We start from the raw sequence: 18,093 nt of genomic DNA, 5'->3' as shown, positions 1-18,093 counted from the left end.
TAGAGCACAGGTTTGGTTGCTCTGTGGCATGTGGGATCTTTCCAGCCAAGAGATCAAACCCATGTCTGCTGCATTGGCAGGTGGATTCTTTACCACTGAGCCACCAGGAAAGCCCTGAGCATATTTTTAGTTGGCTAAACGTTTAAATACTTATTCTAGCTTGATTTTCAAAATTATCATGTGAGACACTACTTTATCATTTTGCTATTCATTGTTAACATGATCCTTTTCAAATTATACACAGGTCAGTTTTTTTTCCCTACTAACAATACTAAAAAAAGGAAATGGTAGGAGAAAATACAAAAATGATAATATTGATTGTACTGAGTTGTAGAATATGGGCAGTGGCTTTTCCCCCCTCTTCTTCTGTTTTCCTATTTCCAATCTTGTTACAATGGTTATATTATACCTAAAATCCAATTTCTTACTTTACAAAACATTTTAAGTTAATAAACTTGTATTTTAAAGTTACATCTGAAGATAATGGTTTAAAACTATAAAACATGAAAATGTTTTTACATTTTACTTTTTATTTAGGCTTATAAATGTTTGTTAACAGTGGCAGATTGTTAACAGTAATGGTGGCAATCAAAAACCTGCTTCCACAAAAAAGAGCCGATATATTAAAAATATAGCTTCAAACATCATGTCTAGAAAAGTAAAAGTCCCCCTCTCACCTCCCTCTACCAAGAGATACGTAACTTTATAGCCATGATATTTAAAGTCTGCACAGTAACAAAAAAGTTAACAGTGATCCCAAAGCTAGTCCACAACCCAGAATAGAGGAATGGAAAACTGAGAAATTTTTTTAAACCCTAAATTCCTAAGGGGCATCTCAAACCAAAACAACCAGATTTTCTGGAAAAATATGGTTTGTGTGCACAGAATTCAGAGAATATTAATCCTTCCACCCTGAGTCAAAACTTTAGGACTTGACTTGGTTTTTGTCCTGCTTACCTTCTTGGTTGCTAGTTGAATTAAATGAGGGCTGGGGCACAGTTCTAGGTGTCAATTTCCGAGGAGTAAGGGCCCTCACTGGAGGTGGTCCTCCAGTTGGAGGGGGGCCAAGAGGAGCTCCTGGTTGAAAAGTGGTAGGCAGAGGTGGATTTGCTAAGGGCAGTGCAGACCCTATGGAAACAATGGTTTTTCACGCGTCACTTAAGAAAAAGGCCACAACAGCCTTCCACCAAATCTAAATAACTTCCAAATTTATATTTTCATTATAAACCAACAAATTACTACAAATAACTTAACTTCCCAGATTGACTGTCTAATTTTACATACATACTTTACATATTTCCAAATCTCTCCTACCATAATTCTTGTGTGTGTGTGTGTGTGTTTGTGTGTGTACGCGCGCACTCAGTCACTCAGTTGTGTCACTCTTTGTAATCCTATAGACTGTAGTTCATGGAATTCTCCAGGCAAGAATACTGGAGTGGGTTGCCATTTCCCACTCCAGGGGATCTTCCCAACCAAGGGATCGAACCCAAGTCTCCTGTGTCTCCTTCACTGGCAGGCAAATTCTTTACTGCTGTGCCACCTGGGAGGCCACCATAATTCTTACCTGTCAATTATTAAAGCAATATAAAGTCGGGATCAAATCACTTATAGAGTAGACACAATACCCTGTTTATTGCTTAATTTTTATTAACTGGTCACAGAATTTCAACAGGCTATGTCAAGTATTGCTATAGAAATTAACATGAATGAAATTTTATGGAGTACTTATCAACATAGCCCATTCGATTACCATCAATTAGGGTTAGATTTAGCTTTCTAAAACTACAAAGTATCCTAGTTATCCTAAATACTCCAAGTTTTATCTCATTTTGCTTCATTTTTATTGGGGGTATAACCTGTTAATATTAGATAATAAATGTGTACACTGTTTAGTGTTTACCTAGTAATAATTAAAAGCAGGTTACTTTCAATAATGACTTACATCCTATATTAAGAATACTTCCTAGGCTTAAAAATCAGGAAATGATCCAAAGTTTATGTATAAACCTTATGAAACACTGCTATCCAAAATGCTTAAAAGTATCCATCAAACTAACCTAAAAAATCTCACGGTATTCATCCTTGTATCTACCAGTATCTCACTGCCTAAATTTCACCAATTTTCTATTAGGGTAGTAAGTTCTACTCTTGAGGAAATTCTGTGTGATATGGAAAGTTCCAAAACCCACAACCAACTTTTCATTTGCCAAAAAGGAGCAATAGTCTACAAAGTAGATAAAATACTACTGATTAAATACATGTGATTTAAATTTTCATTTTAATACTTGTTTTTTTATCCTTTGAATTTAATATATTCTATCTGTGTTTTATAAAATTGAAGGAATAAGGACACCAAATATGAAAATTTTCAGTGTCTCTTCAATATTGTTGAATTCTTCAGTGCTAAGTCACTTCAGTCATGTCCAACTCTTTGTGACCCCATTGACTGGAGCCCACCAGTCTCCTCTGTTCATGGGTTTCTCCAAGCAAGAATGCTGGAGTGGGTAGCCATTCCCTTCTTCAGGGGATGTTCCCAACTCAGGAACCAAACTGAAAAACGATCTTCCAACAAGACTAGTCAGTGCCCTGTTGTCAAAAGTGAAGATAGATTATTGCCATGGAACTCCCTTATCGAAGGATAGAGACCAGTCAAAGGAACAAAAGGGCAAGGTACATTACCAACTCAGCATGAACAAGAATGTATGATACATCTGGCTACAAAGATGTAACAACCTAATGTTTAACAGAATACAAGTGAGCTTACTGAGATTTTTCACAGCTTAAGAGGAATACTGTTGAATCCAGAATAAGCTATGTTTCATAAAATAGACTTTATTTTGAATGACTCTTATTTAGAACATTAATAGCTAGAGTTTCAGAATCTGGCTTCTGAGATTTCTAAAACTAATTACATGCTAAAAGGTGGCCTATAAGAAAAGAAAAAGTTAGAAAATTTTAATATGTGAACTATATATTTTGCATAACTTAGATGCAGTTTTGAGATCAGACAGTCAGGCATCTACCAACAATGATGAAAAAACAGAGGTAAAAATCAGGGAATTTTTTGAGGTCTCATTAAGAAAAGAGAAGAGCAGTCAAATAGTTCTTTCAGCAGTCATATGCTTCTCTTACACAGAAACCTTCCTAAATTTTGGCACTTCCTTACGTCACTGTCACTACATCTGTGCTATAATCAAGGTGCTCTACCTGGGGGCACCTCAGGGCGGTCCACCTTCTGTTATAGCCAAAAAAAATTTCAGAGTATTGATCACATACTTTGTAATGAGAGGCTACACTTATTTCCAAGTAGTTTTCATTTTTTAATTTTTTTAAAAAATATTTATTTATTTGGCTGCATTGGGTACTAGTTGCAGCATGTGAGATCTTTAGTTGTGGTATGTGGGACGTAGTTCCCTGACCAGGGATTGAACGTGGGTCCCCTGCACTGGGGACATGGAGTGTTAGCCACTAGATCACCAGGGAAGTCCTCCAAATGATTTTTAAATAGTACTTTTTCCTAACCTATTTTCTTGTGGCTTTGGGCAAATTATTCAAGCCTCACATTTCTTATCTGTAAAACATAACTGCTATAAAAATTAAATAAGACAACACACATTCAAGTTTGGTAAAATGCTAGAAAATAACAAATATTCAATAAATGTTACAAAGAAGTGAATGTTCATTAATTTCAAATGATTAATGCTCACTCACAGTGTCAAATAAATAAGAATACAAGTAATCAGAAGGATTTTGGTTCTAACAATGATAGGTCAGAAGATCTCTCCAAAGAAACCAAGTTTCTAGAAGCACCCTTAATCTTTACATGACCAAAATGCATTAACCAAGGTTAGTGGCTAGTCAAGAGGCTAAAAAAATAGTTTCAGCAGTTAACAAACTATAAAATGCAAGAAGTCCATGTAGTATCCAGATGCATAAATACATATTAACATAAAAAGGTAACAACTGATAATACCATTTCACTTGAAAACTTTTACTAGTTCATTTCCTTGAGGATATCTGCTGAACAGAATCAATCTGCAGATCCCAATATAGAATCTGAATTAATAGCAAAAAAGGAAAATTAAAAAAAAAAAAAATAGTGAAATGGTTAAATGAACCTACTTTTGAACCACATATGACCAAACAATGAGGTTAAAAAGATTTAATGATCAAAGTGAGTCCAAGAATACATAGCTTTCTTCCCAAACTGATATACAGATTCAGCACAATCTCTACCAAAATCACAGCTATCTTTTTTTTTTCCCAAAAAATTTACAAGCTGATCCTAAAATTCTGACGGAAATGCAAGGGACTGAGGACAGATAGAACAATCTTGGAAAAAAAAAATAGTTGGAGGAGTCAATATTTCCAAACTCAAAGCTTACCATAAAGCTATAGTAATCAAGATGTTTGGTAACAGTATAAAAATAAACAAATAGATCAACGGAACAGAATTCAAAGTCCAGAAATAAATCCTACATTTAGGATCAACATAACCCTTATTTTCAACAGGGGTGCCAAGATCATTCGATGGGAGGAAGAACACACTTTCTATCCTAGAACAACTATATATCCACATGCACAAGAATAAAGTTAAATCCCTACCTACCAACACCACATGGGCTTCCCTGATAGCTCAGTTGGTAAAGAATCTGCCTGCAATGCAGGAGACCCCAGTTCAATTCCTGGGTTGGGAAGATTCCCTGAAGAAGGGATAGGCTACCCACTCCAGTATTCTTGGGCTTCCCTTGTGGTTCAGCTGGTAAAGAATCCTCCCGCAATGCGGGAGACCTGGGTTCGATCCCTGGGTTAGGAAGATCCCCTGGAGAAGGGAAAGGTAACCCACTTCAGTATTCTGGCCTGGAGAACTCCAAGGACTATATAGTCCATGGAGTCACAAAGAGTTGGACATGACTGAGCAACTTTCACTAAAAACACCATATACAAAAATTAACTCAAATTTGATCAAACACCTAAACGTAGGAACTAAAGTTATAAATCCTTAGAAAAAAAATGCAGGGATAAACCTCTGTGCATGGCTTTCTGACCAGAGATGTGCTCAATAGTACTCCTCACTTCAAAAGTAAGTCTGTTTTCACTGCCCCTCCAAGATTCTCGGATTTCCGGAGTCAAAAACTGTCTGGGCTTTAACAAATAGATAAGTCAAGTCTTAGATCAAGTCCAAAGAGAGACCACAGGGATTGAGTTTCCCTAGAATACAAGATGGAACCTTGCTAATGTAAGTACTGGCCAGTCCTCAAGGAAGTGATTCTGCACGTATACCTGAAACCCTAAAATATCACAGGTGACCCAAAGAAACTCAGATAATACCTTCAAAGGAAAGAAGCAAAGCAGAAACAATCATGATTTTAACTTAACCCAAAAGTTGCAGAAATAATCTAAATATTAACAGTGATCAAAAAAATAAAGTCTTCCATATGATTTTAAGACCAAAATAGTAATTTAAATATTTAAAATAAGCAAAATTTTCCTATTTCTAGCATTCCTATAAGAACTCTACCTGATTTTATGATGTTGTTTTGAAGTGAAGTATCTCCAGAAGAAACATATTGAGGACTCATCAAATTTGTATTCCCAGTCATGGTTGGTTGGGATGATGCACGAGGACAATGGTTTGTCTGTGACAAATAGTTATACTGCCAATTCGAAGGTGATGGTACGCTGGCTCCAGGAAGAAAGCTACCAGAAGGCATTGGTGTAGCAGCTGGGTTCTGAGAAGTAGGTAGTGGCATTTGGGGACTAGGACCACTATGGAGTGAAGGTGTCACTGGATGAGAAGCAACAGGTGGTCCATAGAGAGCTTGTCCATGTCTCTGATAATTACTTAACGGAGAAACAGTCTGGGAACTACCGGAGTTAGACTGTCCGGAGACTGGATTCAAGGTCTTTGCTGGTATTAGATGAGGGTAGGATCCTGTAAGCTGAGAATTATACCCTTGGCTCACTGACACTTGTGAAGACAGGAGGGCATTCTGGACAGGACCTTCCAATAAGAGCAGGAAAAATTAGTCTTACAAACAAACAAAGCAATACTTAAAAAAATACAGTAAAATATATGCTACTCTTACAACTCAACAACAAAAAGACAAATAACCTAATTAAAAATGAACAAAAGCTTTAAATAGTACTCAAACATACTTCCAAAGACATAAACAAATGGCAAAATGTTCAACATTATTAGTCTTAAGAGAAGTGCAAATCAAAACCACAATGAGATATCACTTATACTAGGATGGTTAAAAAGAAAAAGACGGCAAATAACAAACGTTGACAAGGATGTGGAAAAACTGGAACCCTCATACTTTGCTAGTGGAAATGTAAAACAGCACAACTGCACTGAAAAGCAATCTGGCAGTTCTTCAAAATGTTAAACATAGATATCATATAATCCAGCAATTCCACTCTTGGTCTCCATAAAAACTTGCAGACAAATGTTGATATTATTATTATCATTTTTAATAGTCCCAAAGGAGAAACATTCAAATGTCCACTAACTACTGAACAGATAAACAAAAGGGGCATAACCATACAATGGAATATTACTTGGTCATAAAAAGGAATGAAGTACTGCTGGCAAGCTATAACATAGATGAACCTTGAAACTTTATAATAAGTGAAAGGCACTACTCACAAAAGACCATATGCTGCACGAATCATTTATATAAAATGTCCAGAACAGAAAAACCCAAAGACACAGAGGTAGATTTGTGGTTAGGAAGAGGGAATAGGTAGTAACTGCTAATGGGTATGGGGTTTCTTTTTTGGGGTGATAAAGATATATTTATTTATTTATTTCAGTTGGAGGCTAATTACTTTACAACATTGTAGTGGTTTTTGCCATACATTGATATGAATCAGCCATGGGTTTAATGTGTTCCCCATCCTGAACCCCCCCCTCCCACCTCTCTCCCCATCCCATCCCTATGGGTTTTAGAGTTGGTTATAGTGATGGTTGCAGTTTTTAGTAAGTACACTAACAAATCATTGAACTGTACATTTAAAAAAACTTTTTTTCATTTTATTCTTGGCTACACTGGGTCTTCACTGCTGCGCACAAGCCAAGGCAACTCTCTAGTTGCAGGGTGTAGGCTTCTCACTGTGGCGGTTTCTCTTGTTGCAGAGCATGGGGTCTAGGGCACGTGGGGTTCAGTTGCTTTTAGTTGCTCGGTGGCATGTGGAATCTTCCAGGACCAGGGATGGAACTCATGTCCCCTGCATTGGCAGGCAGATTCTTAGCCGCTGGACCATTACAGAAGTCCTGACTGTACATTTTAAAGCTGTTACATATATAAAAAGTTTATCTCTAGAATCACCACTTCTCAGGAATATAGTCATTTCTGCCCAAAAACTAGAAAATGAAAAGAAATAAGATGAATTTTTTTAAAAGGTGGCACTCATACAAAACTAATTCCTGTGGACTCTCTACATTTAAGAGATATAACAAAAAAATACTTATCTTCCACTCATACCCTCTCAATCCATGCAACCACAGTACAAATACCATTAGTTTAATTTGAACCCTTTCATTAATTACACAATACTTACACAAACATACACAAGTATATATATATAGAAGGAGAGGGAGGATTGTGTATGTGTAAAGCACATACACATAAGTAGTATGTATCTGGGGAACCATAGTCAATAAGCATTCAGTTCAGTTCAGTTCAGTCGCTCAGTCATGTCCGACTCTTTGTGACCCCATGAACCGCAGCACACCAGGCCTCCCTGTCCATCACCAACTCCCAGAGTCCACCCAAACTCATGTCCATTGAGTTGGTGATGCCATTCAACCATCTCATCCTCTGTCGTCCCCTTCTCCTGCCTTCAATCTTTCCCATCATCGGGGTCTTTTCAAATGAGTCAGCTCTCCGCAACAGGTGGCCAAAATATTGGAGTTTCAGCTTCAGCATCAGTCCTTCCAATGAACACCCAGGATTGATCTCCTTCAGGATGGACTGGTTGGATCTCCTTGCAGTCCAAGGGACTCTCAAGAGTCTTCTCTAACACCACAGTTCAAAAGCATCGATTCTTCTGCATTCAGCTTTCTTTATAGTCCAACTTTCACATCCATACATGACTACTGGAAAAACCATAGCCCTGACTAGACGGACCTTTGTTGGCAAAATAATGTCTCTGCTTTTTAATATGCTGTCTAGGTTGGTCATAACTTTCCTTCCAAGGAGTAAGCGTCTTTTAATTTCATGGCTGCAGTCACCATCTATATGCATTACTCTGCCAAAAAATTTTTTAAAAATACAGGTATTCTTTCAGAACAAAAGAAACAGATTCACATGTGTTAGTTGACTAATTGTTTATAATAATGAAAAATTGGAAACAAATATTCATCAGCAAGAGACTGAGTAAACTGTAATTATTCACACAACAGACTAATTATGAATAAAATGAATAAACCAGATGTACATCTATCAATTTAGATAGACTACAAAAAGAAAACTAAGGACTTCCCTCATGGTCCACTGGTTAAGAATCTGCCTGCCAATGTAGGGGACATACATTTGACCTCTGGTCCGGGAAGATTCCCCTTCCTGAGGAGCAATGAAACCTGTGTGCCACAGCTGCTGAGACTGTACATCCTGGAGCCTGTGCTTTGCAACAAGAAAAGCCAAAACCGCCGAAATGAGAAGCCCACACATCGCAACTAGAGAGTAGCCCCTGCTTACAGCAACTAGAGAAAGCCCTCATGTAGCAACAAAGACCCAGCACAGTCAAAAATTAATAAATAAAATGCTTAAGAAAAGAATACTGAGAAAAAGGAAGTTATAGAGAAAGAAGTATGATATCTTTCTTACACAAATCTTTTGATTATGAAAATTTTCATACATAACACAAAAATATAAAACCACTTTTTGCAGTCTCCCACACACAAAACAGTGAAATATCAATAGGAAATATATTTATTTTGGATTGTTTGACATTTTACGATAGAAAATCTTGCTTTCACGAATTCTCTGACAGTTCATTGGTTGGGAGTCCACACTTTCACTGCAGAGGGCCAGAGTATGATCCCTGGCTGAGAAACTAAGAAACCCCAAGCTGTGCAACAGTCACACACACACACAAAAACAACTTTCTTTCTCTCATAAACATGATATGTCTCTCCATTTATTCAAAACTGTTTTATATAATTCAATTATATTTCATGCTTTTTCTGTAAAGGTATCTTCCTTTAAATTAAATGTAGTTAACTTGATACTAGGGATTCTGTAGTTTGTAAATTACTATGAATAGAACATTTACTTTCACTTCTAACTAGTAAAAACCTATCAAGTATTCAAAGTACCATAAATGCCCAATTATAAGGTGAGATTTTCCTCAAAAATTATTTCTCAAAAAAGAAGGCACCATTCAAGTCTCTACAAACATTCTCATCGTACAATAATGCTTTGTCCTAGTGGATTAACACTGTTTCAAACAGTAGGTACGATAAATTAATGAGTTACAAAATCAATAAGCTATAAACTATCTTTTTAGTTAAGAAATAGAAGACAGTTAAGAATGGAAAATATTGCAGGATATCAAATGTAATAAAGGTAACTTGTGAGGTTTCATTACAAATATAAACATATATGAATATGGATACTGGGTCACTATTTAAAATTTATATCTTATAGTAGATTATAGTCAAAGTCTGAAAGCCTGTGATCAGCTGATACCTTTGAATCTTCTTTCATCCCTCTAAGATTTATTCCTTACATATCCTACTACCTTTTAAAACATGGATCAGATCAACTTCCTACTCAAAACTTCCAAAGTCCTTATCTTAGCTGATAAGATCCTCTATGTCCCTGGCTTCCCCTCTGGTCTCATTTCCGACTTCCTTTGTTAAAAAATTTTGAACATTCATTTTATTTTAATGAAACAGTGCCAGGATAATACATATGTTGTTCCTGATCTGGAAGTAAGTATCCTATAGTCTTCTGATTCTATTTGTTTTTTCCTGTTCTTGCAGCAAATTTTAATATAAAGTTCAATTTTCCTTTAAGATTAGGTTTAACAGATTATGCCAAGTTAGACAAGAAAGTAGCCAATGTCTTGAACCACAGCTTCATTAGTTCTATATTTGTCATATTAATTACACATGGTTCTTTTCTTATTAGGCTGTTCCCATCCTAATTTGATTTTGCTTTCAGTTAATAATATCTGTTCATCTGTATCGGCCAACGGGTCTTTTTATCTGGTATCTCTAATTTTGGAAAGATGTCTATGCAGGGCTATGTTTAAGCCAAGTTGGCGCAGATTTGCAGTTCTAAACAAACACATACCTTTATAACTCTACCTTATATCAGTTGATCATATAATCTAAAATGACTTAATAATTTCCACTAAAGACTGAAAACCCTTTTCAAATATATACATATAATAGAACCCAAAATCTTTGAGTGTAATGGCTTCTGGTAAGGTCACTATGTCAACTGACATCAATTACTCTACTTTAACAGCTAAAGGCATTTTACTATTCAAATAATTTCCTACTCTTTCTCTCTACTCAGCTCCAGTCACACTCACCTTCTTAACGCTCCTTCAACAAGCTTAAAAATGCTTCTACTGTAGCATTTGTCACTATTTTCTCCACCTAGAATACTCTTCCCCCAGATATAATCTCACTCCATCTCTTCATTCAAGTCTCTCTCAGACACAATCTCCTCACAGAGGCATTGTCTGAACACTGCATCTAAAACAGAAACTCTTTCATTCTCGTCCCCTCTGACTCTGTCTTATTTTTCTTTCCAGTGTTTACCTGACACTATGTTATTTATTTATAGTATCTACTTCACTATAACATAAGCTCCAAGAAGGTACAGATTTCTTTTGATCATTACTGTATTCTCAGCACCTAAAATGTGCCTATTACATAGTTGAGTTTGTTGAATGTGTGCTCAATGTTGTTTACTGAATGACTTCAAGAATAAATATTATAGCACAGAAACTCTTGTACTTTGAATAATAAAGTACCACTTGGGGAAAAGTGAGAATATAATAAAGGAAGCGATGGAATTCCAGTTGAGCTATATCAAATTCTAAAAGATGATGCTGTGAAAGTGCTGCACTCAATATGTCAGCAAATTTGGAAAACTCAGCAGTGGCCACAGGACTGGAAAAGGTCAGTTTTCATTCCAATCCCAAAGAAAGGCAATGCCAAAGAATGCTCAAACTACTGCACTACTGCTCTCATCTCAAATACTAGTAAAGTAATGCTCAAAATTCTCCAAGCCAGGCTTCAGCAATACGTGAACCATGAACTTCCAGATGTTCAAGCTGGTTTTAGAAAAGGCAGAGGAACCAGAGATCAAATTGCCAACATTCACTGGATCATCGAAAAAGCAAGAGAGTTCCAAAAAAACATGTATTTCTGTTTTATTTACTATGCCAAAGCCTTTGACTGTGTGGATCACAATAAACTGTGGAAAATTCTGAAAGAGATGGGAATACCAGACCACATGACCTGCCTCTTGAGAAACCTGTATGCAGGTCAGGAAGCAAGTTAGAACAGACTGGTTCCAAATAGGAAAAGGAGTATGTCAAGGCTGTATATTGTCACCCTGCTTATTTATCTTATAAGCAGAGTACATCATGAGAAAGGCTGGGCTGGATGAAGAACAAGCTGGAATCAAGATTCCTGTGAGAAATATCAATAAGCTCAGATATGCAGATGACACCACCCTTATGGCAGAAAGTGAAGAACAACTAAAGAGCCTCTTGATGAAAGTGAAAGAAGAGTGAAAAAGTTGGCTTAAAGCTCAACATTCTAATAGTGGGAGACTTTAATAGCCCACTCACAACTATGGATAGATCAACTAAACAGAAAATTAACAAGGAAACACAAACCTTAAATGACACAATGGACCAGCTAGACCTAATTGATATCTATAGGACATTTCACCCCAAAACAATCAACTACACCTTTTTCTCAAGTGCACACGGAACCTTCTCCAGAATAGATTACATCCTGGGCCATATATCTTGTCTTGGAAAATTCAAAAAAATTGAAATCATTCCAGTCATCTTTTCTGACCATAGTGCAGTAAGATTAGATCTCAAGTACAGGAAAAAAATTGTTAAAAATTCAAACATATGGAGGCTAAATAACACGCTTCTGAATAACCAACAAATCATAGAAGAAATCAAAATAGAAATCAAAATATGCATAGAAATGAATGAAAATGAAAACACAACAACCCAAAACCTATGGGACACTGTAAAAGCAGTGCTATGGGGAAAGTTCATAGCATTACAGGCGCACATCAAGAAACAAGAAAAAAGCCAAATAACCTAACTCAACACCTAAAGCAATTAGAGAAGGAAGAAATGAAGAACCCCAGGGTTAGCAGAAGGAAAGAAATCTTAAAAATTAGGGCAGAAATATATGCAAAAGAAACTAAAGAGACCATAGGAAAAATCAACAAAGCTAAAAGCTGGTTTTTTGAAAAATAAACAAAATTGACAAACCATTAGCAAGACTCATTAAGAAACAAAGAGAGAAGAACCAAAGTAACAAAATTAGAAATGAAAATGGAGAGATCACAACAGAAAACACTGAAATCCAAAGGATCATAAGAGACTACTACCAGCAGCTCTATGCCAATAAAATGGACAACTTGGATGAAATGGAAAAATTCTTAGAAAAGTATAACTTTCCAAAACTGAACCAGGAAGAAATAGAAGATCCTAACAGACCCATCACAAGCAAGGAAATCGAAACCATAATCAGAAATCTTCCAGCAAACAAAAGCCCAGGACCTGATGGCTTCACAGCTGAATTCTACCAAAAATTTAGAGAAGAGCTAACACCTATCTTACTCAAACTCTTCCAGAAAATTGCAGAAGAAAGTAAACTTCCAAACTCATTCTATGAGGCCACCATCACCCTAATTCCAAAACCAGACAAAGATGCCACAAAAAAAGAAAACTACAGGCCAATATCACTGATGAACATAGATGCAAAAATCCTTAACAAAATTCTAGCAAACAGCATCCAACAACATATTAAAAAAAATCATACACCATGACCAAGTGGGCTTTATCCCAGGAATGCAAGTATTCTTTAATATCCGCAAATCAATCAACGTAATACACCACATTAACAAATTGAAAGATAAAAACCATATGATTAACTTAATAGATGCAGAGAAAGCCTTTGACAAAATTCAACACTCATTTATGATTAAAACTCTCCAGAAAGCAGGAATAGAAGGAACATACCTCAACATAATAAAAGCCATATATGACAAACCCACAGCAAGCATCACCCTCAATGGTGAAAAACTGAAAGCATTTCCCCTGAAATCAGGAACAAGACAAGGGTGCCCACTCTCACCACTACTATTCAACATAGTGTTTGAAGTTTTGGCCACAGCAATCAGAGCAGAAAAAGAAGTAAAAGGAATCCAGATAGGAAAAGAAGAAGTGAAACTCTCGCTGTTTGCAGATGACATGATCCTCACATAGAAAACCCTAAAGACTCTTCCAGAAAATTACTAGAGCTAATCAATGAATATAGTAAAGTTGCAGGATATAAAATTAACACACAGAAATCCCTTGCATTCCTATACGCTAACAATGAGAAAACAGTAAGAGAAATTAAGGAAACAATACCATTTACCATTGCAACAAAAAGAATAAAATACTTAGGAGTACATCTACCTAAAGAAACAAAGACCTATACATAGAAAACTATAAAACACTGATGAAAGAAATCAAAGAGGACACAAACAGATGGAGAAACATACCGTGTTCATGGATTGGAAGAATCAATATTGTCAAAATGGCTATACTACCCAAAGCAATCTATAGATTCAATGCAATCCCTATCAAGCTACCAACGGTATTTTTCACAGAACTAGAACAAATAATTTCACAATTTGTATGGAAATACAAAAAACCTTGAATAGCCAAAGTAATCTTGAGAAAGAAGAATGGAACTGAAGGAATCAAGCTGCCTGACTTCAGACTCTACTACAAAGCCACAGTCATCAAGACAGTATGGTACTTGCACAAAGACAGAAATATAGATCAATGGAACAGAATAGAAAGCCCAGAGATAAATCCACGAACCTATGAACACCTTATCTTTGACAAAGGAGGCAAGGATATACAACGGAAAAAAGACAACCTCTTCAACAAGTGGTGCTGGGAAAACTGGTCAACCACTTGTAAAATAATGAAACTAGAACACTTTCTAACACCACACAAAAAAATAAACTCAAAATGGATTAAAGATCTAACTGTAAGACCAGAAACTATAAAACTCCTAGAGGAGAACATAGGCAAAACACTCTCCAACATGAATCACAGCAGGATCCTCTATGACCCACCTCCCAGAATATTGGAAATAAAAGTAAAAATAAACAAATGGGACCTAATGAAACTTAAGAGCTTCTGCACTACAAAGGAAACTATAAGTAAGGTGAAAAGACAGCCCTCAGATTGGGAGAAAATAATAGCAAATGAAGAAACAGACAAAGGATTAATCTCAAAAATATACAAGCAACTCCTGAAGCTCAATTCCAGAAAAATAAATGACCCAATCAAAAAATGGGCCAAAGAACTAAACAGACATTTCTCCAAAGAAGACATACAGATGGCTAACAAACACATGAAAAGATGCTCAACATCACTCATTATCAGAGAAATTCAAATCAAAACCACAATGAGGTACCATTACACGCCAGTCAGGATGGCTGCTATCCAAAAGTCTACAAGCAATAAATGCTGGAGAGGGTGTGGAGAAAAGGGAACCCTCTTACACTGTTGGTGGGAATGCAAACTAGTACAGCCACTATGGAAAACAGTGTGGAGATTTCTTAAAAAACTAGAAATAGAACTGCCATATGACCCAGCAATACCACTCTTGGGCATACACACTAAGGAAACCAGATCTGAAAGAGACATGTGCACCCCAATGTTCATCACAGCACTATTTATAATAGCCAGGACATGGAAGCAACCTAGATGCCCATCAGCAGACGAATGGATAAGGAAGCTGTGGTACATATACACCATGGAATATTACTCAGCTGTTAAAAAGAATTCATTTGAATCAGTTCTAATGAGATGGATGAAACTGGAGCCCACTATACAGAGTGAAGTAAGCCAGAAAGATAAAGATCATTACAGCATACTAACACATATATATGGAATTTAGAAAGATGGTAATGATAACCTTATATGCGAAACAGAAAAAGAGGCACAGATGTACAGAACAGACTTTTGGACTCTGTGGGAGAAGGCGAGGGAGGGATGTTTCGAAAGAACAGCATGTATATTATCTATGGTGAAACAGATCACCGGCCCAGGTGGGATGCATGAGACAGGTGCTCAGGCCAGGTGCACTGGGAGGACCCAGGGGAATCGGGTGGGGGGGAGGTGGGTGGGGGGGTCGGGATGGGGAATACATGTAACTCCATGGCTGATTCATGTCAAGTATGACAAAACTCACTGCAATGTTGCAAAGTAATTAGCCTCCAACTAATAAAAATAATTGAAAAAAATTAAAAAAAAAAAAAAAGCTCAACATTCAGAAAACTAAGATCATGGCATCTGGTCCCATCACTTCATGGCAAATGGATGGGGAAACAGTGGCTGACTTTATTTTGGGGGACTCCAAAATCACTGCAGACGGTGATTGCAGCCACGAAATTAATAGATGCTTGCTCCTTGGAAGGAAAGTTATGACCAACCTAGACAGCATATTAAAAAGCAGAGACATTACTTTGTCAACAAAAGTCCGTCTAGTCAAAGCTATGGTTTTTCAGTAGTCATGTATGGATGTGAGAGTTGTACTATAAAGTAAGCTGAGTGCAGAAGAACTGATGCTTTTGAACTGTGGTGTTAGAGAAGACTCTTGAGAGTCCCTTGGACTGCAAGGAGATCCAACCAGTCCATCCTGAAGGAGATCAGTACTGGGTGTTCATTGAAAGGACTGATGCTGAAGCTGAAACTCCAATACTTTGGCCACCTGATGTGGAGAGCTGACTCATTTGAAAAGACCCTGCTGTTGGGAAAGATTGAGGGCAGGAGGAGAAGGGGATGACAGAGGATGAGATGGTTGAATGGCATCACCAACACAATGGACATGGGTTTGGGTGGATTCCAGGAGTTGGTGATGGACAGGGAAGCCTGGTGTGCTGTGGTTCATGGGGTCACAAAGAGTCGGACACGACTGAGCAACTGAATTTAACTGATTAAAGGATAATTTCAATTATTATAATGATCACATGATGGAATCTCTTGAAGGTAAAGAAATTTTTCCACAATACAGCACCATAATGTTGCATATTCTTGTAAGCAAAACTTCTAAATAAACTAAAAAAAAGGAAAAAAAAAATCCCTTTCCTGAAAAATTCAGTCCTAAAACATTAGGTGAGGTGAGCATACACATATGTGGAAACTGGAGTAGAGTAAGGGGGCAGCACAAGCAATGACAGAATGGTTACATACCCTTGTTTTTGTTGTTCAGTTGCTAGTCATATCTGACTCTGCAATCCCATGAATTGCAGGCATGCCCGGCTTCCCTGTCCTTCATTATCTCTCAGTTTGCTCAAACTCATGTCTACTGAGTCAATGAAGCCATCATCCTCTGCTGTCCCCTTCTCCTGCTCTCAGTCTTTCCCAGCATCAGAGTCCTTTCCAATAGTCAGCTCTTTGCATACAGTGGAACTGATCAAATAAATATATATGAGATAATGGAAGTAAGGTCTCTTACTCTCAGAAAAGGAAGTCACAAATATGAAAAAGAATCGGGTGGGGGGGAGGTGGGTGGGGGGGTCGGGATGGGGAATACATGTAACTCCATGGCTGATTCATGTCAAGTATGACAAAACTCACTGCAATGTTGCAAAGTAATTAGCCTCCAACTAATAAAAATAATTGAAAAAAAATTTAAAAAAAAAGCTCAACATTCAGAAAACTAAGATCATGGCATCTGGTCCCATCACTTCATGGTGAATGGTAGTGGGACTACAAGAGAGGTGACAATTGAAACTCATGAACTTCAATGTGTATATAGTTAAGACTCCCTAGCTCCGTCTGCCGAGACTGAGAGCAGAGACATTCTAATAGCACTGATCTCTCAGTACTTGTGTTCTTGGTTTCTAAATACTATTCTCCACTAAAAGGAATCATGGCTGATTCATGAGCTTGAAAAGTACAACATGAGCCTGCAACACCTTACTGTGCCAGAGAGCAAGAAAGTGCCCAAGAATGATGACACACGACAAGAGGATACATGAAGACAGCCTGAAAAAGCATCCACAGGCCAAATCTGAGATAATATAACCATCAGTATAAACAATGATAATACTAGGTTATAACCCACTGAAATCACTGAAGTCATGAAATCAGAAGACGTTGGCTTCTTGGCAAGAAAGCTAAGACAAACCTAGACAGTGTGTTGAAAAGCAGAGACATCACTCTGCCGACAAAGGTCCGTATAGTCAAGGCTGTCTTCCCAGTGGTCATGATGGTTGTGACAGCTGGACCGTAAAGAAGGCAGAGTGCTGAAGAACTGATGCCTTCACACTATTGTGCTGGAGAAGACTCCTGAGAGTCCCTTGGACAGCAAGGACTCAAACCAGTCAATCTTAAGGGAAATCACCCCTGAATACACACTGGAAGGACTGATACTCAAGCTGAAACGCCAGTATTTCAGTCATCTGCTGTGAATAGTTGACTCATTGGAAAAGTCCTTGATACTGGAAAGATTGAGGGCAAAAGAAGAGGGCATCAGAGGATAAGATGGCTGGATAACATCACTGATGCAACAGACATGAACTTGGGCAAACCTTGGGAGATGGTGAGGGACAGAGAGGCCTGGTATGCTGCAGTCCATGGGGTCACGAAGGTTGGACAACAACCACCCACTGGAATAGTCCACACCAATAAAATAAATGAATAAATTAAAATTCTAACAAGGAATGAGATATTTACAAAGTCTCAAACTACATCACCCAAAATACTTTTCAATTACAAAGGAGAAAGGAGCAACATGACTGTGAAGAAGCTTGGCAGACACCCTTCTAATCAAGTGATCAAAGTGAACATCACCAA

At 37.4% G+C, this 18,093-nt stretch overlaps 1 protein-coding gene across 3 annotated transcripts in view; it reads right to left on the bottom strand.

Annotated features, from left to right (window-relative positions):
* Positions 1–18,093, bottom strand: part of SEC24A (SEC24 homolog A, COPII coat complex component) — a 71,781-nt gene that overhangs the window by 39,144 nt on the left and 14,544 nt on the right. For 2 of the 3 annotated variants that reach the window (XM_065918572.1, XM_065918570.1), the window contains exons 2-3: positions 5,525–6,007; positions 958–1,128 (exon numbers count right to left, since the gene is read on the bottom strand). In XM_065918572.1, the coding sequence (XP_065774644.1) occupies positions 958–1,128; positions 5,525–6,007 (654 nt within the window). The remainder of the gene's footprint in view (positions 1–957; positions 1,129–5,524; positions 6,008–18,093) is intronic. The other variant, XM_065918571.1, reaches the window with a different exon arrangement.

Source organism: Muntiacus reevesi, chromosome 1 (assembly GCF_963930625.1).
Source record: "Muntiacus reevesi chromosome 1, mMunRee1.1, whole genome shotgun sequence".
Lineage (NCBI taxonomy): Eukaryota > Metazoa > Chordata > Mammalia > Artiodactyla > Cervidae > Muntiacus > Muntiacus reevesi.
This window is presented reverse-complemented; position numbering and strand designations above follow the sequence as displayed.